Below are 20,468 nucleotides of genomic sequence, written 5' to 3'. Positions count from 1 at the left end.
AAACTCTGTAAAAGACCCAGGAGAAATAAAGACACAATGAGACAAAGTTACTTTCTTTATCAAACGTGTACACGGGTGAGCTGCTAAGAACAACTCACACCATGCACAGTGGCTTGGTAATTTTTATAGGAAAGACAGTGAGAACAGGATAAGAAAATACAAAACAAATAAAATAAACAACTCCATATGTGGCGCTAGTCTCGTCAGCAGAGAGCTGGGAGAAGGCTGTGAGAGATAAAACAATCTAAAACAATATGTCCCAAAACAGTATGTCTTTGCTGAGAAAGTCTAAAAAGATAATTCTAAACTAATCTAACCATAGACAAAAGGGCATGCTTGCACATTTAAAAGAAGGTAAAGAAACATAGAAACATTTTTCCTGTAACAGCTGACAAACCTGCTTTTTGACATTTAACTATTGAAGCTGTTTAATCCAATCTAATGCCATGAATTACCTTGGGTTTGTGTGCACTTTTGTTTTCGAAAAACATAGCGAACTAAAAGTGAAACAAGTAATGCAGCTTGGTGAGCATGCTTGTGACTTAGTAAAGTAGTGCATACAGGTAGTGGGTAAAACCTGAACATAATCATCACATCAGTGTATCCTACCTGGTACACATAGGTTTAATAATTTATTAGACTGGGCTTGAAAATGTAGTGCTATTAGAAGAAAGTTACAAAAGGTTAAGCATTTAAGCTTTTTTCCTCAGCTCATTCACTCTGATTTTGATATCTTGTCATTATATATTTGAAAAAGGAAAAAAAAAAGATTCTATAAGCAGCTTTAATCGTCTCTAACAATCCAGATATTTTTCCTTTAAAACATCTCACCATCTGTTCATGGAACAGAAATGAAAAACCCAGTGTGTACTTTTAATCCATTCTAATTTAATTTAATAGACTACATATATTGTTTCTATAAATCAACAATATTATTATTGTCACGATCAGCCAGTGGTTTCATGGTCTTAGAACAACCCCCAATCTCTTGTTAAATGTCCAGTGTGAGATGAGCCCCGCCCATTCCAGCATCACAGATCCCCAGCGTCAGATAAGCCTATATAAAAGATGAGCTCCTCTTCAGCAGCACTAGACGAAAAGATCTGCCTGCAATATAAGTCTGTTTTACAAAACCTTCCAGGGGATTTAGCAGAAGCTTTTATTCTTGAAGGTTAGTGGATAAAGATTTTTTTTTAGTACTCTTCAAACTATCTTATGTGAAAAACAGGGAATAAATAGGTTCCCTTTATTTCTTTTACTGCTTGTTTGTCTTTTTAGTTTATATTAAAAAAAAAAACCCAATTCTTGCTTTTTTTGGTCTCTATTTTTTAATTGACAAAGAGAAAAGAAGAATAGATATCTTTGAAGGAAACTCTTCCAGTGAACAAAATGAAAAGCCTCAACTCTGTGCCGTGTTCTTGAATGGATGCAACTGCTGGAGCACAGCTTCCAAGCCTCCTGACAGAGCCCCGTTCAGACCATACCATCGACACCACAGCTCACTCTGATGGGTTGTTTTATCTTCAACAGTGGAAATGTGACTTTGCCTGGGAGGAATCCTTATACTGTGCAGACCTCTGTGCCTCTAACAATCCTGGTGGGTATCCTTATCCTGCTAACACTGTTTGGTAATGTCATGGTAGTAATTGCTGTGATGACAAGCCGTGTCCTGAGAGCACCTCAGAACTTATTTTTAGTCTCTCTAGCATGTGCAGACATCCTGGTTGCCACTTTAGTGATGCCATTCTCTTTAGCGAATGAACTAATGGGTTATTGGTTCTTTGGGAAGGTATGGTGTGGAATCTACCTGGCTTTGGATGTTCTTTTCTGCACATCATCCATTGTTCATCTGTGTGCAATAAGCCTGGACAGATACTGGTCTGTCACACAAGCCATTGAGTATAACCTGAGAAGGACACCACTCAGGATTAAAGGCAAAGTCTGCTTAGTTTGGATACTGGCAGCTCTCATTTCATTTCCTCCGCTTATCACAGCGAAAAAGGACAAAACAGACAGTCTTGAATGTGACATTAATGGTGAGAAATGGTACATCATATTCTCCAGTTGTGCCTCCTTCTTTGTACCCTGTGTCATTATGATTACGGTGTATGTTAGAATCTACCAGATTGCCAAGAAAAGAACAAGAGCCCCACCTGGAGAAAGGCAAAGACACAATGGGAACTCAGAAGACCCAAAGTTCGGTTTGGACACGCTGGAGAGAAAAGACAGAGAACAGAGGGAGGTGAGAGGAGAAGACGGTAAAGAGGCTAATGAGCTTGATGTGGAGGAAGAACCCTCCTCTTCCGATGGGAATGAAACAATCCTATGTTCACTTACAAAGAAGAAGGCTATGAAAACAGCAAAAGTGACTCAGGTGAATCCCGGAGAAAGCACTTCAAAACCACAGCCGGAGTCCCACGAGAGAGGGAGAAGTTGGAAAGGAAGGCAGTACAGAGAGAGGCGCTTTACATTTGTTCTGGCTGTAGTCATGGGAGTGTTTGTTCTCTGCTGGTTCCCCTTTTTTTTCACGTACACGCTCACCGCTGTGTGTGACAAGTGCTGTGTGCCAGAGACCCTGTTCAAAATGTTCTTCTGGTTAGGTTACTGCAATAGCTCACTAAACCCCGTCATATACACTGTATTCAATAATGACTTCAGGAAATCTTTTAAAAAGATCCTTTGTAAAAGGGACAGAAGAGTGTAATAAATACTTTTATGCATTCATTTCGAACACTAAAGGGCGTTTGGTCATACATTTATCTGTAATTGTAACCTTTGAAAATATTAGACAATATTGAATATTTGAAAAAGAAAAGGGCATTTTTTCTGTTATATATTAATGTTTTATTGATACTAAGTGTTAGTTTTTGCGATATTAAATCATACTTAAATCCATGATGTGCATTTGCTACACAGCTCGTATTATATTTGGACAACCTGTGAGTTAAAGCTTTGATATTGTGAAGTTGTATCAGTGTTGATGATGCACATTTTCTACGTGTGTATGCTGGTATACAGTATTTAAACTGATATCCTGTGTTTGTTTTTAGCTTCAAAGTTAATAGCTTGTAGAAGACAGCAGAAGCATATTGCAACAGAGTCTGCTCAACATATGCAAAATTGTCCATGTTGGTAATACAAAGGCAGACATTTGGCTTAGACGTTACCACAATAAACATGCCACGGCTTCATCAACGTGACTGTTCATGGAGTAGCTGAAGAAAATGATTACTAGTGAAAATTATACATTACTGTAAATCCACAAGAATGTCAAAGGAGTCTAAATAAGCATATAAGTATTATGTTTGAACCTTAGTGATGCGCTCACAGCAGGCTGAAGGAATGCCACATCGATGCACATAAGCTTCTCTGTCTATGCCAATTGAATTAAAAACATAAACACATTTAAGAAATGTAGATAACTGTAAATGCTACAATATTGCCAATAAAAAAATGCATACTTTGTATAGTGCAATCAATAGCAGGAAGTCATAATAACAAGTTGCACCCAAAGGACGCTATCCCCACAGCACCAACTATTCTCAAACAACAAATGCATGAACAAGACAATTATATGAAGAGAAAATGATGCCTTGGAGGTACGGGTGGCAAAACAATATCTAATTCAGTTCATTGTGAATTATAGTCCTTCATATCAGGATATCATTAAATCCTTCCCCTGAGTCAAACAGAAGTCATGGAGCAATAGAAATATGATTGGCTCCTGCAAACACTGTGAAGTTAATATCCACACATGCTTATCAATGCGTTGTTATCCTACTTGGTGTGTTATCACCATTCATTGTCTTGTCGCTATTTAACCACACTTTTCAGAACAGTAAAACCTTTATTTATAGTTCTAATTCCAAGCCACTATCAGCCTGTGAACCTGACATAAAGTAAATAAGCCATCCATAATTGTTTTAACTTAGCAAACATTTCCACCCCCAGCCACCTCTCATACAACAGAGTGATTCCCATGGCTTGTTCTTTGGGACTCTGGTGTTTTGAGATTCCTGTGGTACACATGTGTGGGTTCAGCCATGTCTCAGAGTCTTAAAATACAGCATCCATTAGGAATGGCAAACTATCGACCTGACTGTCGAATGTTCCCACGAACAATTTGTCAAAAGGAATAAAAAAAAAATACACTGTAATGGAAGCTTTGTGGTAATGAGGGTTTATTCGATATAAATCATAATTTCTAAAGGGTCTGCTATAACAGCCCTAATAAGAATAGATTATCTTTTGAAACATTTTGACAGGTATCTGCTTGTATTAGTAATACAAATAAACATAAAAAACTATTTAGTACTATAAAGTATTCAAAACAAATATTTCTACTGCTGCACATCAGTATGGTTTGAACGATGAAACTGCAGTGATTGCCGTCTGAATTCATCCTTTAATTAAAATAACAATTCTCCTGGAGTCTGCTGCTATGCTTGAGCAGCAGGATGCATAAATTACATTTTTAACACACTCACCAAGCAACAGAGAAATTAAATGCCAAGAGGCCCATAACATTACTAGGCCAAAAGATTAATGCAAAAGTAGAAGTCGTGAAGTATAACAAGAGTTATATGTAAATCACAAAAATACAGACAAATGTTGACTGCGTCAAATATATCTGGATGTTTTTTCAACGTGCTGTGGGACTGACGGTTGGTTAGATAAATAAGCACTTACATTAGCTAATCTCAGTGTATGCACACAGAAGACCACTTGCACGGTCTGCAGAGAGAATGATTTATTTCCCTCTCTACAGGCCACAGAGCACCGCGATTTATGCATCTGACATCCTTTATAAGCTGCTTCTGGCGAAAGTTCTTACAACTTTCACGCAGCTCTCTGCTCAGCTTCCATCATTTTATTCTAATTTCTCCCCACTTATAACTCAATAAGTGCTCTTTAAAGCTGCTGGCCATGTATCTCAAAGGGGTCTAACTTGGAGACAATTAAAGAGCACTGAGAAAAGTGTGCATCTTGGATAAACAAGGACTGCCAAGGCAGGATTGCACAGAGTCAGAGAAACATCAAGGTCACACTAACAAGTTTAAATCATAGCTGGTGATGAATAGAGTGTTTTTAATTGAATGTTGGGTCATTCATTATGGTTTGAGCACAATGCATCATGCACACTGGGGCATATAATACTTCCTCCCCCCTGAATTGATAAGGATGCAAGACAATCAAATTAGATTCTCTGGGATGTAAGCAGCAGGAGCCTCCTGTTTAATTTGCCTCATGATCTCACTGTGCTCACATTGCATCCAAAATAAATATTTCAGTCCCTAGTTTTCTGAATGTGTTTAATATTTTTAAGCATAATATTTCTAGCTGTCTAATTATGCAGAAGATGGCTGCATTTTTCTTTGCGAGAAATTATAAAATGATAACCCAACATAGTAGGAGGAAAATCAAAAATATGGACGTTTCTGCAATAGCTTTGCAGCCCAGTGTTTTCTGTTTTCCAAGACTGGTGTAATTAGAGACTATTTTTGATCTCCAGAAGAAAACCCCAGGGAAAAGAGGACCTCAACGAGGAATAAAGACAGCCAAAGTGCATGGATAATGTGAAGTTGAATAAATATTTCAAATATGGCAACAAATCAAAGTTCATTCTTTAGGTCGGCCAGCACAGTCTTTACTAATTCATGCTTTACTTTAATCATATTTACCTCCTGTTTGTATTGAGCTGCAGCAGAAAATCCCTGCTTAATTATTCATCAAAACCATCAGCAAATTCAGTTAATGCGAGTTTATTTCACAGTACCTGATGGTTAGATTGTAGTTACACAAAAGATACCTTATGCAAGTGCTACTTGAATGAGAAATATGAAAGCAGTCCTGCTTTTAACATTTATCTATTCAATTCAATTCAGTTTTATTTATACTGCGCCAAAAAACAACAACAGTTATCTCAAGGTCATTTATATTTTACAACAACACAAATAAAACAGAGAAAACCCCAACAATCATGTGACCCCCTATGAGCAAATGATTTGGCGACAGTGGGAAGTGCTCTTTAACAGGACGAAACCTTCAATAGAACCAGGCTCAAGAAGTGGCCCCTATGTTAGCATTTATCTCTGCATAAATGCTAAAAGCAGAGTATAGGTGAACACTTACTGCCAACACAATATGATGAGTAGAACTGTAGTTATACAGCAGTTTGTAAATGAGTCACATTTTTTGGGTCAACTCTTTGTCTTTCTTGGATAATAAAGAGCAACTTATTTTATTTTATGAACAACATGTGCTTGAAAGTACACTCTGAAGGAACTCTTTGGGTATGAGTGCGTGTGTGTGAGAGAGGATAAGAAGGGCAAATTGATGGAAAAGGTGAAAGAGTGAGCTTTTTAGGTCCTATTGTTCTGACAAATTTGTGACCTCATAAATGAGAAATAATTTAATAAAAGTCTGAGTCTGAAAACAAGTTTGATTCTTTTTGTCAAGTCAAGCTGCTCTGCCTGCTGGGAAAGTGCCATCACCGTCTGCAGCACACCTTCATTGATACCGAGTGTAGCTCTTGCAAATTTCCTACTCCGGACATCATAATTCTTCCTGAGGCATCTTGTCCTGTCTGTAGTATTGATTGTATTCAATCCTTGTCTTCCGCCAGCACCATCATATGCTCCCGGATGATGTCATCAAACACACCCACAAACATATAAGTGAACTATGCAAACACCAACTCCCGATCAAGCTTGCAATAATTTCTGTCCTCATCACTCAGACACCCAACAATTAATCTCTGAATATGCTTCCAGTTACCATACACCAATACACTGGCATAACAAGGTGGATAGATGTGTGGCTTTATAGGCAAAGTCTCAGTCTCTACCTCATCTCTTTTTAAAAGGCTCTAAGACGACGAAGCAAACTGGCCACTTTATTACTTACATCTTACCAGTACTTGACTGGAGCCCCTTTTTGCCTTAAATCATTGTGGCACAGATTCAGCAAGGTGTTGTAAAGATTCCTCAGAATATTTGAGTTAATTTTGAAATTAGAGCATTGGGCAGTTGCTACAAATTTGCTAACTGGACATCCATGCTACAAATTTCCCACATAATTTCCGCCACATCCTAAAGCCACTCTTTTGGAGATCTGGTGACAGTGGAGGCCATTTGAGCAGTGTAAACAAATTGTCATGTTCAGGAAACCAGTCTAAGATGATATGAGCATTGTGACATGATGCATTATCCTGTTGGAAGCAGTCATTAGAAAATGAATGCACTGTGGTCATAAAGTGATGGACATTGTCACAAACAATACGCAGATATTCTTTGGTGTCACTGACAAGGCATTTTCACTCAGAAAACTAAAGCTCACTGGGAATTTTCTCTTTCAGACAATTCTCTGTGACCCTTAGAGATGGTTGTGTTGGAAAATCCCAGGAGATCAACCTGTTTCTGAAACACTCAGCTCAGCCGTCTTGCAACTTTCTCTGTTCAGTGTCACTTAAATCACCCTTCTTCCCCATCCTGATGCTTGGTTTAAGTTTAAGAGTTGCATTATTTGCTACCTAGATAAAGAGCCATTGAGCGGGTGCACCTAATTGTTTTGTCTAAGTAAGTAATTTAGTGTAAATTACAGTATCTAATTGTGAAATAAAAACATGACAACATGCAGACAGAATGATGGCAATATCAGACAATAAAAATAATTGCCAAGGATCTCACGTAATATTTGAAGATTAGGTCCAAGTTAAATCCAGTTAAATATTAATGTCATTTACTAAAAATATTTTAAAGATAAAGCAAGAATAAAGCAAAATTTAATTCCAATTAGCTGAAATGTTTTTCCAGATGCTTTTTTCAAAATGTAACATTTATATGAAAAATAATGAATCTCTTCAACAGGATGTTGGAGTGGTCCATGCCTCGTCCAGTTATGAAGAGCTGCTTTAATCTGTCTAAAAAGAACATCATTGCTTTACTTTGACTGCTGCATAACAACACATTTGTAGTAAGTTATTACCACTGCAGTAATTTGTTAATACCATGTGACGTGGAATCAAATGAGCTAGTCTACTGGTCCCAGAGTAACTCCTGAGGATATTGAGATGAGTTTCATTCTCATTTCTCAAGCTTGGAAAAATCTAGACTGTACACTAAATATCTCTTAGATTCCAGAAAAGGTAAGGCATTGTGTTGAAGTATGTTTGGGAATTTTTAATATATATATACAAAATAACAAACAAAAAACAGTTAGAGTGGTGTTAGACGCAGCTGAACTCTTATGCTAACTAAGTAGCTAGCTAAATGCTGTGCGTAATGTAGGTATTTGGCTACAGCCTAAGATTTATAATGGGATATTTGTAAGTGCAAATCTGATACGAATGGATAAAGAAAATTATAGTTTCAGTCTGTAAAAAGCATGCATGGCTAACTCAATGAAAAAGCTTGTCTGTTTTGTTGTTGTTGTTGTTTTTTTTCAATTAAAGGATAACATAATATGCTATCTATATTAGATGCAATAGTTTTATTAATGTTTATAAATGTTTGCAATGCAAAGTATTGATTACAGAAAACTGTTTGGATAGTTTACATGGCAAAATTAGAAAAAAATGAACACACATTTATTTATTTATTTATTTATATGAAGTACAGTGTCTCACATTTTCAGGTCTCTTTAGTCTCTGAAAACGTTGCTTTGGCTTGTACAGCCTTAGAGTCTAATACAGTGTCTGTGGCCTGCAGTGTTGATAGCTGCTCTCCTTGATGGCAACAGTGGATCTCACAGGTACGTCTACAATAAACAGTTGTGTAGAGACTGTCTATTGGCTTGCAACCTGAGTGGAACGATGTGTTCCCTGTTTTTGTGCCACCAGGTATTATTGTTCATGCACTAGTGATAGGTTTTCTTATACCACAATTTATTAATACATTTGCAGTCTAGTTAATGCAAACAGGAATTTGGCTTTCTTCTACCCGGAAAGCAGTCCGTCTGATAGAAATGGCAGATTATCTACACAGATTAGTGATAGGTTTCCAGATACAAATTTCTGGTTTAATCGAATACCCAAAATTGGGACTTCCTTCCTCGGCTCTTTTGTGAATATTCCTTATATCTGTCTGTACACATTAGCTGATAAATCCAATTTATGCACTTTAATTTGGAAATATGTTTGAACTGAGTTTGAGGTTTGAGATATTTTTCTGTACTTTTAGCTGACATCTACATCTAGTAGAGCTAAATGTTAAAAAGATAAAAGGTGGAACATCACGAGCACCACAAACTGAAGCACCACTCACTGCATGCTTTTGCAAACTTCATTTCTCATAAGATATCAACTGTTTGGTAACATTTTTTAACAAAGTATTTTATCCGTGTTTTAAAATGATGTGGTAAACTGTGTAAACCTTTGCCTGCGAGGAAGCAGTACACTACCCATAATAATAAGCCCCCACAGTAATGCAATTTAGGAAGAATAATGAGCCAAACTAATTTCCATGTCCACAAACATAATTGTATTTGCAAGTCCCAAATTTGAGATTACAGATTTGGACTAGCCGGTTGAAGAAATTGTGAACAATACAGTATAATATATGTCTAGCTGTTCCCAAACAGCATGTTGTTATTCAGTTCTTGGTTGAAAGAAAAACTGTACAAACGAGTAAGCATTAATTTAATTAGGTTGCTAGACTATGGAACTGACACATAGTCATGCAAGAGTAAAGATCATTGATTATGAGTTTTACACTATGAAGTTGTGTAACTTTCAAGTTAGAATCTGACAACCTCCTACGAGCAGGTTAGCGACAGTGGGAAGGAAAAACTCCCATTTGGCAGGAACCGGCTGAGGGAGGGGCAGTCATCTGCCACGAGCAGTAGAGGGTGAGGGAAGGGAGACAAAACAAAAGGCATCCTATAGAAGAAAGCCGTAGACTAATTATAAAATGCAGATTGGTGTAGAAACACCTTCTGCAAAGCATGTGACTTTTTGGTGACTTGTAATTTTCCCTTTTGAGTATGGCAGTATACCAGATGACCTTCTTCTGACTATAATAAAAAAGCCTTCACTTCATATACAAAGGGTAAAAGCCAGACTTTAGAAAAGTGCATATCCTGCAGAACAAGTCAAAATGTGGGACATTGTCTGAAGCTGTGGGATGGGGGGGGATCTGGTCATCCTAGTTATGACTGCCCTCTGCAGACAGATGTGTATAACTGCTGCAGTGAAGGTTAAACCAAAAATGTGAGACACAGTCAGCTGACATAAGCACATTTTCTCTGTAGCGCTGCTTGCATAACATTTTCACAAATAACTCGGATACGTGTTTATCGTGGTGGGTCATAAATCGTGTCCTTGTATGCGGGCGTGAACGCGCATGAGCAACACGCAGGGAGAGCGTGGCGCGCGTGCTCTCCTTTCCAAGCCAATCACATTTTAGATAAACACAATGTTGCGTCATTGTTATTGTGGTAGTTGGAGCTCCAGCTGCTTGCAGGCATTTCGCCACCATTTCGCTGATATATAGGCCTTTAAATCTGCGGAGACTGCATTATACCGCTGCAATGTCACTACCGGTGGACGCTTCCTCTGACGAAAGTCTGCAAGGTGAAGTATTTACGTCAAATATATATTTGCCAGTGTTGTTGTTAGCGGTAGACGATAGTTAAACACCACGAGTAAATAACGTCACCTAGCCTGACCACGTGAAAAGCCAGTCGATAGGGGTGTTTGGCTAAATAGCGAGATTGAATCTCAACTCCACATTGATTTATATACCTATAAGACGTGTAGACACAGCTATACAGGGTAGGCCATGGTTCTAGTTAGTTATTAAGGCTAATCTGCAGTGTTGCCACGATGAAAATGCCTTCAAGCTAAAAACAGTCCTCATTTGTTTATTGTTCCTCTATGCGCAGAGACTGCATTCCTATCCTAGCCGAGATTGGCCTGTGATGTAGTACTGGATAACCAGGATTCATGTTTAAAGACTTTGCATTTGATTTAAGGTTCCTGGGTTGAGCTGCATTTCAGTGGGAATGGCTCCCAAAGTGCCAGTCAACAAGGAAGCCAGGAGCAAATTCCCTCATCCAGCCTGGCAGCTGACATGGAGAAAATGTTGCTAGAAGCACAGCACGAATCAGGCAGGAGCAGCTCCAGAGGAAGCTCTCAGTGCAACAGGTTGGTGGGGGTGGGCAGAAGGGGGAAGAGCAGTTCATGTTTTTCCTCTGTTTGTTGAGTAATATGAAGAAGTCGTGAGCTGAGTTTCCCTTATGTGTTTTCTTCTCCTTCTCCTTCTTGTTCTTCTTCACAACAGCCCACGCAGAGCACAGACCCCGCTTCTTCTGTGGAAAGGCTCAGAGGGGAATAGCTCACAGGTACATTAAGCCTTTCTCACAGCAGAAATTTGGACATGTTATAGCAGGCAAGGGAAAGTATTCTTAATTATTAAGGTCGTTCCACTTGAAGAGGTCCTTACTTAACAGCTGAGTCGGGCTTTTCCTGCTTAGACAAGTTGAAAACAATCTGTTTTCTTTATATATAGTTTTATGTTTATGCATTATTCATAACCTTGTTAAAGCTAAATGTATTGTGACATAATTTTATTATTATTATTATTTTAAATTATTTTCCCCCCCTTTTAGTCAGATGAAGATTTCCAAGAGAGAATACGGGAAGTTGAGAACCTGATGAAGAAAAATGCTGACTGGATCTGGGACTGGTCTAGCCGACCTGAGAACAGTCCACCAAAGTAAGTAGTCATTTCACAATTAGAGATAATCTTTTACCCCAACTATAATTATTACATGCCATGATTTGTAATTGTGATTCATAGAATTTGGAATGATGTCTGTGTGAGCAAAGGTGCTGGTGTGACATTAAACTGGCACTCACTTGATTTTAATGTATTCAGAACAATGAAAAATTAATGTGTCGCTCTGTAGGGAGTTCCTGCTGAAGCACCCTAAGCGCTCAACCTCTCTCAGCATCAGGAAAACCAGCGTCATGAAGAAGGGAGGCTTTCTCTCTTCTGACTTTCTGAAGCTTTTCCTTCCATCATTTATCATTTCCCACATACTCGCTGTTGGCTTAGGGTAAGCAGCATCATTTAATCTTTAACTCAGGCAGTATGCAAAAACTAAAAACACTGTACGGGAACCTCTTGAGTTGCTGCAGAAACTGTTGACCCACTAGACCTGATGCTTTCTATTTTCACATAAATATTGGGATGATTTTACATGCACTTAAAAATGGTATTTGTAAATTAAATAATGACCAATCAATAATCTCTTAACATTTGCAGGATTTGCAGGGTAGAAAAACGACAGTGTCCTCACAACAAAACACTGAAATATATGTAAAAATAAAACAAACATAATGATGTTTAGAACAATGCCTGACTGGATAAACAGCAGTCCTGTTCAGTGTCTGACATTTAATAGGTTTAGGTAAGATACTCCCTGAAGTATATCAACTTCAGAGTGACAGAGAATATAATTGTCTTTATTTAGGAGCCTGTGGTTATTATTCTATAGAGCATTATTTCAACACATCTTATTTTGGACTTTTATATTTAAAAAACGACCACATAAACTCACTGGCCACCTCATTAGTTACACCTTAAACAAATTGGTGGAAATGTTCTTCAGAGATTTTGGTCCATATCAGTGATGCTTCGCTGGTATGAAGGGGCCCAAAGTGTGCCAAGAAAATATCCACCATGCCATCACACTGCCACCACCACCAGCCTGAAAACTACAGGGTGGATCTTTCATGTTGTTTATAGCAAATTCTGTTTTATAACAAATGTTTTTCCAATTTCATTTTAATGTCCAGTTTTGATGAGCAAATGCAAATTAGCTGGAGAGGCAGCGCTTCTGCATACCTTGCTTGTAATGAGTTGCTATTTGAGTTACTGTTGCCTCGCCATCAGCTTGATGTAGTTTGGCCATACTCCTCTGGCATCAATAAGGCATATTCAACCAGAGAACTGCTGTTCAAGTTTCTCTTTTTCAGGCCGTTTTCTGTAAACCCTAGAGATGGCTGTGTTGGAAAATCCTACTTGATCAGCAGAATATGAAACATTTAGATCAGCCTATCTGGCACCAATAACCATGCCACGTTCAAATTCCTTTGAGTCACCTTCTCCATTCTGTTGCTCGATTTGAAATTCAGCAGGTCATCTGGACCATGTCTGCATGCCTTAAGCTAATCTGATGAACTCAGACTGCAATTCTAAAGTAAAAAAATAAATAAATGTTTGGAAAGTTTGGCTATATTCTATTCAACACAGTGAAAATGGCTTGAAATTAAAAAACGCTGTGGATGAAAAATGGCTCCAGGTAGCCCAGAGGGTTAATGCTTTGAGTTGCTGCCATTGGCTGAAAAGTTGTACCTAATTTGGTGGTCATTGAGTTTGCATTTTACCCGGTTAAAAAACTATTTCAGTAGATACATCTAGTTGTGTTTATGTTTTAAAGCAGCATCTTAATTTCTCTGTTTTCTTCTTTCCTGGTAGGATATATATTGGAAGGCGCCTAACACATCCTAAATAGGATCGTGGCGCTTGGCACTACCACATCAACGTCATGCAACCATCTTGGCATGAAAACGGGACCTTCTAATGATCAAAGGAAATATAGTAGCCATGTGACGTGGTCCTGTTGAATTCAGTGTTCCACATTTCCCACAGCAGTGTGGAGAGTTGAGGGATCAGTTATTGCTGTTTTTTGGGTGTAAAGCTCTGAACACAGCAGTGGCGTTTTCTTTTGATTGAACTCAAATCACTTTTAAAAAAAAAAAAATAAATAAATAATGCAAGCAGTTTTTTAGAGGCAGATGGCTCAAAGAAATTTAACTTGACTGTTTTATTTGTTTTGGGGAATCTTTAGATTAGTTGATGGCACTCGTTACTGATTGCTTAGTTGTGCAATGATAAATTGTGATTTTCAAAAAAGAACAAACAGCATAGAAATGGCACATGTTCATCATCAAAAAACATTAAAAGTGTGAAACGTATGCATGACCTTAACTGTGTTACAGTTGATTTAATTCACAATGATGCAGAGCAGGCGAACAGCAGATGAACACAATTAAAATTTTATTGAACTTTGGTCAAAATAATAAACAAGTGAATACATTGCCACCATATTAGGAATCAATGGACAAAGACAATGCATTATGTGTTTTAATTCATCAGTATATTTTGTGTAGTCAACCTTCATTTCTGCGTTCACAACTACAGAGATAAGATCCACATTTGCAATATGCAGTTCAAATTTGGGTGACATCCCTAATAAATGAGTAAGGGCACATGTATGAGGCCTGTCTTAATGTCCTACTTATCTCATGATCCGGAGGCACTCTATCACAAACTGTATGGTGTGCAATTTCCTCCTCGGTGTTTTCATAGACAGCCACGTGTAGCAGCAGTATATGAGGACATAACTATAAAATAGGATTTACAAATAATGCACATGAGGTTTGTAAAACATTGGGGGACATAACTTGTAGCTGTCACTGATAGAAGTAGGTATTAAGGCTGCAGATTCCCTTTGTCCTGGACCCCATCTTGTGCAGTGTAGTTTCCAGCCTGCATCCTAAACATGAGCAAAAACTAGAACTTGAATCTCTTGACACAAACACGTTATAGGTTGTCTCCAACAGTGGTTCTCAAACTGGTAGCCCCGAATGGTATTTCCTTAACAAGGTTTTCTTGAGATCTGCTCAATAGACAGTGGTGTGAATGGAGATTTTTCCACCTCTCTACAACATAAAAACATGCAAAGCAATAAACATGTTTTAATACATACTTCTAAATTTAAAAACACGTCTGTAGATTTAGTTTCTTTTATTATGTGGATGACAAGGTGTACTTGAGTAGATACAGTCAGTGAAATTATGTCACCGTATTGACTGGGGTAAAATAAGAGAAGGGGGTGGGGTTTGGGGGGAGAAACATGTCCGCTTTTCCAAATTCATGGCCTTTTCCACCAGTTGTGTGGCCTGAATACATGACCAATGGGGGAATGTTACAGTTAGGCTTATTGGCCATTCATCCGTGCTTCAGAGGGCCCAAAAACTTTGAATTGATGATACAACCTTGACAAGACGTCATTTTTAAGTACTTCCAAGAGTTCTGTCGTTAAATTGTGAAATGAAGGCTTAAAATGTCAACACAAACACCAACGTTCAAGAGTTTGACCTCTAGGGAGTGCCGTTCTGTCAATTAGACCCGAACTGGGCTTTCTGGGTCAGGGGGGCATGTCGATTGCCCTGGTGCCAAAGGCAAAAACAACCTAAGCTCAGACTCAAAATAAAACAGGCCTATGGATCAACCTCCTGTGGCAAAAAAAGTAGACACGTGCTTTCAAATTCTTCACCAGGAGGACAACAAGGCTGTTTCTTCTTATACAGATAGACAAGTAGTAGGCTTAACTACACAGGTACGGTAAAAGCCCTATCCTCTGGAGCCCCAAATCTTCTAGTTGATTTTGTCCTGGAAAATGTACAAGTTGTTGGTGGCTGCCACAGCTATCACGTTATCTTTGGGGTGCCAGGCAGTGTGGAGGATCTTCTTGTTGAAGTCCAGGCTGTCCACGCTGATCTCGTCCTTCTTCCTCTTGCCACCGGTGGACACTTTACGTGGTTTAAGTGTGGCCCGTGGTTTGCTGCTCTCTCGGGATGCCTCCAGTGTGATGTCCCGCCGGGTGTTCCGGTCAAACATTCGAAAGAAGTTGTTGTAGGAGCCTGTCATGATGGCACTGCCGAAGAGAGTAAAAAAATAAACTCAATGTTTGAATTTGTTGCAGTAACACCAAAAGTTTGACCACCGATTGATATAACTTATAAGCTGGGAACAACATTTATAAAAACAGTAGTGAGTGAAATGCTTGTCCTTTGCAGCAGGAAGGATACATACCTGTCACTGCCATTCCAGCAGCACTCAAACTTGTCAAAGATGCAGTCGTTTTCATACAAAGAGCAAAGCTTACTGCGAAGATATTCATGGACCTGAAATGAAACAATGTAAAGGGAACTGTTCAAATCTTTATCTTACATAAAACATAGCCTTCTGCATATTTAATCCATGTTGCGAGGCTAACCGGTACCTATCAGCCTCCATTAGGAGTTTGCCTGTCATTTCTTGATAGACCATATCCCTATTTGGTTATTACTGACTTTAGGAAGTCTGAGTAAAATTCTGACGTATATCTGAAAAAGCACTATTTCAAGCCTTAATCAAAGTTGACTTTAAAAAAAAAATAAAAACCAAGTCCCAGAAAAGATCAAGTGTTAATGTGATTTAAAATTGAATCCCCAGAAAAGCATGTTTAAGCACCTGATACGTCTCCACTGGCCTGTTCTCCATGTTGAGGTCCCAAACTTTGACGGAGAGGTAGTCACGTGTCATCATATAGCGTCCGCTGTGACTGAACTTCACGTCTGAGATGGAGGAGATGATCTCAGAAAAAAAGGATCGGCTGCTGGGATCCTCTGGTTCCTCAAAGACTTAGAAAATAAAGGGAAAGGGCAAAGGGGGAAATCCTCAAATTCTTGTATAAATCTTATTAGCTCTTAATTGAATTACAGATCACGACAAAGAAATTAGATTAACAGGTAACAGATGCATCTTTGAAAAAACAAAAAAAACTAGACAAATTGTCAGACTAAGGTTAATTTCAGAAATCGCTGCACTTTCGAATTCTCTATTTTCCAGACAGACCGATGGCTTCACTACAATACGGTAGAAGTACTTACACTTTGAGTGCCTATCACAGAGCGCTGCCGCTCGCATGTCACACAGGCGGATGGTTCCTTTGCTACTGCTGTACACAAATACATTGCATTGATGTGGATGGCACTCAGCAGCTGTGATTACTTCTGTCAGTTCCTCCATGTTGGCGGGCTTGATGTCTACAATATCTGTTAGCACACTGTTAAGGAGCTAGCAGTCTTATATTTTACATTGATGCAATGCTATTAAAACTTTAAGACACATCTAAAAATCAGCTTTCTGATATATATATATATAAAAAAAGGATACTAAAACTTCTGTCTGTGATTTCCAAGTGCCATAGATTTATTCTTAGGTCATCTGCAGAGAGGTAAGTTTCATGATCACTATTTACAGAAATGGAATTAATGTGATAGGTGTGCGCATTTGCAAAGATCCTCCGTGGGCTTGCTTCTACCATGAGATCCATTGGCATCAGTACTGGTACCTGAAATGTACAACAATCAATTTTAGAAAAGTTATCACATAGAGTCATGCTCAGAATGAGGCAGGTCTGAGGGACGGCTAAACACACCCGTAAAGAGGTGATTCTAAAGGGGTCTCTGAGTCGTCCGTCTTCGTCTTTCAGATTGTAACCTTCTGCTCGTTTATCTCTTTCACTAATTTTCCACAATTTGATAGTTTTATCTGGGTGGAAAAAGGAAAGGCTTTAGGAGAGGGAACATAGCGCTTCATTATCAACAAATAAGAAAAACAGAAAAAAGCTCTTACCGTTTGTTGAAAGTAGAAAGTGAGCAGCATTTTGTTGTGGTAGCCATCTTATTTTATTAATTTTTTCCTCGATTTCTAAACTTTTCAAATAATCAAATTCTGGCTCGTGACTCTGAAAAGTGCTATAGACGTTGTACTCCCCACGCAGGTGTGGACGATTCTTAGACTGAGGGGGAAAAGGCAACAAAAACAACACTGTAATCATGGTATTGTTTCTGGCATTAAAAAACCCCCCAAAACAACAGCAAAAAACCAAAAACAAACAAGATTTCATCATTACCTGTTCATATTTTTGCATAAATATGTAAAAGAAAGCTCATTACAGAAAATAGCACAATCAACAACAAGCAAAATAAATAAACAAAAAATACATTTTCGGCCACTCAGTTATTTACAAGTGGGTAACTCCTTATATTTGATTCTGCATAGTAGACATTAGTTGGTCTTCCTGAGACAACCCCAAAAACCCATAGACCAAGTACATGTATAAACTACTACACTGTGGAGCCACATGTAGATTTTTCACAACAGTTCCATTATGGAGTACTGATGTAAAACACTATGATCATGGCATTGTGCTTTTTGAAATGCCCTAAACAATGTTTAATAGCACATTTTCATTGTAACTTTACCATATTTTCCATAAATGTACACTCATCCCCCCTCCGATGCTGACGGTGGATCAAGGAGACCAGCGCTTATGCTGCAGGCCTGGATGTACTGTCTACATTGGCTGTCTCTCACCCTTTACCCACCCCTGTTGCTTGTCATGTGTTTCTTTGGTGTATTAAGAGTTTTTTCATGTGCTATGTGCAGAGGTGGTTTTTTTTCTGTTCTCAAACTGATCTCCCTGTTGGAGCTCAGTCTGGGGGGATTTATTTTTTTCTCCTTATCTTTCCTCGTGTTGTGCATTTTCCATTGTTATACCTCTCTGGCCTATCTTCCCCATGTGATGTTTGTGTAATGTATGTATGGTCAGAAGGGTAAGACGGCGCTGGCAAAGGTCGTCAGCCTTAACCCAATTTCCTTCGGGGTCAACCTTCAGGATCAATAAAATCAATTCAATTTTATTGAATTGAATAAATATATGATTAAACTGAGAAAAACTAAGATAACACCTTCCCATGATAGTCTAGTACCTTAATATTTAACCTTAAAACCAAAATAAATATAATATCCAGTTTGAATACCACTCACACTTTGTTCCTAGCCAGTGTTTCTGCCAACTGTTTACTTCCTAAAATATGCATGCAGCCTTCAGTTCTTACATGTAGTTTTATTCCACATTACATTGTTCTGTGCTGTACGATGATGAATGCATCTTATGGTAAATGTGAGCATAACAAGACAAATTCATAGAAATTGTATTGTTGAAATGGATACAATAAACTTGGTCTTTTAGATGTAGTGTATCCCAGAGAGCTCATTCTGCTCATTTGGATGTTGCGTTTTCAGTGGGAGGCATTCATCCAAATGACTTCCTCAGTCTTAGCTGAGTGCAGGTTTCCCCAACCTTACAAACACTACATTTGCATGATGATCTAAACTGGTGCCACTGACTAACAATCCGCTGTAAGGTCAGTTTTATGATCATTAATATGCAAATGCTGCTCAGAGAATATTAAATATCTATATACAACAACAGCTTCACTTCTGGAATGGTGTTACTGCTGTGTGATCCTTACCTCTTGTTCATGCTGAAATATCACTACTCTGCCTCCCTTGTCTCCAGTTGCCAGTAGCTCTCCAGAATAGTTGAACTCAACTGTTGAGATTATGTCAGCTGAAAAGACACAAATCGGTGTGAATCAGACCTCACAGCTCAGCTTCCGCACTGTAGTTGGGATGGCAGCTAGAATGCTACTGTGATGGGCTGCAGGCTAAGTCTGGTCCCACTGTTCTTATAGAAAATGTAAAATACCGATAACCACATAATATCACGTAGACCCATTAAGGTATGAATGAAAACAAGCATGATGTCACTCGACAATTTATGGACGCAGCACATTGACGTCACGGGCACGGTCGCTCCCCCTTTAATAGTTTAGCCACCAGCTAGCTCATAGCGAGCTAGCGACACACAGCAATCTACAAGGAAAGGGCGTTTGTGCAACTGATCCACAAACAGGTCTACACTAATCACGAGAGCAGTCTTGCAAAAAAGCACGCGCGTCCATCCGCCGTCAGCTCTCGTGCACCTCAAGTGAATCCCAGAGAGAACCATCATCAGACCACCTAGCTAGCTGCCCACCACTGTAGCCTAGCCGCCGAGCTAACGTTAGCCACATACCTTCCGCAACATCTTCATCTATCGCTCCTTTTACTTGAGAGAAACACCACTGAAAATCATTTCCTCCTGCAACTCCTGCAAAAAGAAACCAGGGTTAGTGTGATTCCGGCTCGCCCTTCATCGGGCGGTAATAATGACCTGACAGTGACACAGTTTGACAACTAGCAACTTAGCTTGCCAGCGCTAACGCTGGTTAGCCAAGTTGCAGATTCAGGCCATCACACACACCAAGTGAGGTGGATCCTTTTCCCTTCCTTTAAAAAGTAGCTTACCCGCCATTGCTTCATTTAGCAGCTCTTGTTGTACACAGCTTCCAATGCCTTATCAACCAGTGCGGCGCGCTCGGGGAGATAGATAGCATCCACAATCAGTGTGAAGACTCGGGTCCAGATCTGTCAAGACCACGGAAATTATCCGTGATTTTTTTTCTTCCAAAATGGCGCACAGTACATGGAGAAATGACGTCATGCACACATGCCACATCCTGACTCCATCCATCCTCCTGAGCATCATATCAGTAAATGTGCATTTTCACTGGATTTTATATCCACCCAGCTTTGTTTCGATGAATTGCATGTTTTACATATATGGTTATTGAGGAGTTTAAATTCTATTTAGCTGCCCACTAATAAGCAGGAGAAATACAATTTACACATCCCCGCCTGGTTATTTTCACTGTGACTGAAATAAACAGCTACACATGCAAA

The 20,468-nt window shown here is 38.9% G+C and overlaps 3 protein-coding genes across 3 annotated transcripts; 2 read left to right on the top strand and 1 right to left on the bottom strand.

Annotated features, from left to right (window-relative positions):
- Positions 1-1,105: 1,105 nt before the first annotated feature.
- On the top strand, positions 1,106-6,422 carry LOC147316087 (alpha-2A adrenergic receptor-like). The gene is made up of 2 exons (XM_086259281.1): positions 1,106-1,597; positions 1,790-6,422. Exons 1-2 carry the CDS (start codon positions 1,508-1,510, stop codon positions 2,702-2,704), a joined length of 1,005 nt encoding a protein of 334 aa, XP_086115407.1. The 5' UTR covers positions 1,106-1,507; the 3' UTR covers positions 2,705-6,422.
- Positions 6,423-10,413: 3,991 nt separating this feature from the next.
- Positions 10,414-13,981, top strand: LOC147316086 (BCL2/adenovirus E1B 19 kDa protein-interacting protein 3-like). The gene is made up of 6 exons (XM_086259280.1): positions 10,414-10,570; positions 10,972-11,143; positions 11,280-11,340; positions 11,608-11,714; positions 11,908-12,057; positions 13,482-13,981. Exons 1-6 carry the CDS (start codon positions 10,528-10,530, stop codon positions 13,516-13,518), a joined length of 570 nt encoding a protein of 189 aa, XP_086115406.1. The 5' UTR covers positions 10,414-10,527; the 3' UTR covers positions 13,519-13,981.
- Positions 13,982-14,044: 63 nt separating this feature from the next.
- LOC147316085 (serine/threonine-protein phosphatase 2A 55 kDa regulatory subunit B delta isoform) lies at positions 14,045-20,209 on the bottom strand. Its single transcript, XM_086259279.1, has 10 exons — positions 20,034-20,209; positions 19,762-19,836; positions 19,157-19,254; positions 17,472-17,637; positions 17,275-17,387; positions 17,010-17,187; positions 16,724-16,888; positions 16,305-16,474; positions 15,885-15,976; positions 14,045-15,726 (listed from the first exon to the last, which is right to left on the bottom strand). The coding sequence occupies exons 1-10, from the start codon at positions 20,038-20,040 to the stop codon at positions 15,447-15,449; spliced, it is 1,344 nt and encodes a 447-aa protein (XP_086115405.1). The 5' UTR covers positions 20,041-20,209; the 3' UTR covers positions 14,045-15,446.
- Between the last annotated feature and the right edge of the window lie 259 nt (positions 20,210-20,468).

This window comes from Aulonocara sp. 'chitande type north' Nkhata Bay, linkage group LG13 (genome assembly GCF_057382095.1).
Source record: "Aulonocara sp. 'chitande type north' Nkhata Bay isolate Kocher_YH1m ecotype deep benthic linkage group LG13, A_spYH_male_GT1.1, whole genome shotgun sequence".
Classification (NCBI taxonomy): Eukaryota; Metazoa; Chordata; class Actinopteri; order Cichliformes; family Cichlidae; genus Aulonocara; species Aulonocara sp. 'chitande type north' Nkhata Bay.
The sequence above is the reverse complement of the archived record's forward strand: the minus strand, read 5'-3'. Positions and strand labels throughout refer to the sequence as shown.

Coding starts and splice junctions, on each gene's coding strand:
- LOC147316087 (XM_086259281.1), top strand. CDS start 1,508: ATGGGTTGTTTTATCTTCAACAGTGGAAATGTGACTTTGCCTGGGAGG. Junction 1,598..1,789: donor CTGTGCCTCTAACAATCCTG/GTGGGTATCCTT, acceptor TTCTTTGGGAAG/GTATGGTGTGGAATCTACCT.
- LOC147316086 (XM_086259280.1), top strand. CDS start 10,528: ATGTCACTACCGGTGGACGCTTCCTCTGACGAAAGTCTGCAAG. Junction 11,341..11,607: donor CAGAGGGGAATAGCTCACAG/GTACATTAAGCC, acceptor CCCCCCTTTTAG/TCAGATGAAGATTTCCAAGA. Junction 12,058..13,481: donor ATACTCGCTGTTGGCTTAGG/GTAAGCAGCATC, acceptor CTTTCCTGGTAG/GATATATATTGGAAGGCGCC.
- LOC147316085 (XM_086259279.1), bottom strand. Junction 17,388..17,471: donor CTTTCTACTTTCAACAAACG/GTAAGAGCTTTT, acceptor TTTTCCACCCAG/ATAAAACTATCAAATTGTGG. Junction 16,889..17,009: donor AATCACAGACAGAAGTTTTA/GTATCCTTTTTT, acceptor GTGTGCTAACAG/ATATTGTAGACATCAAGCCC.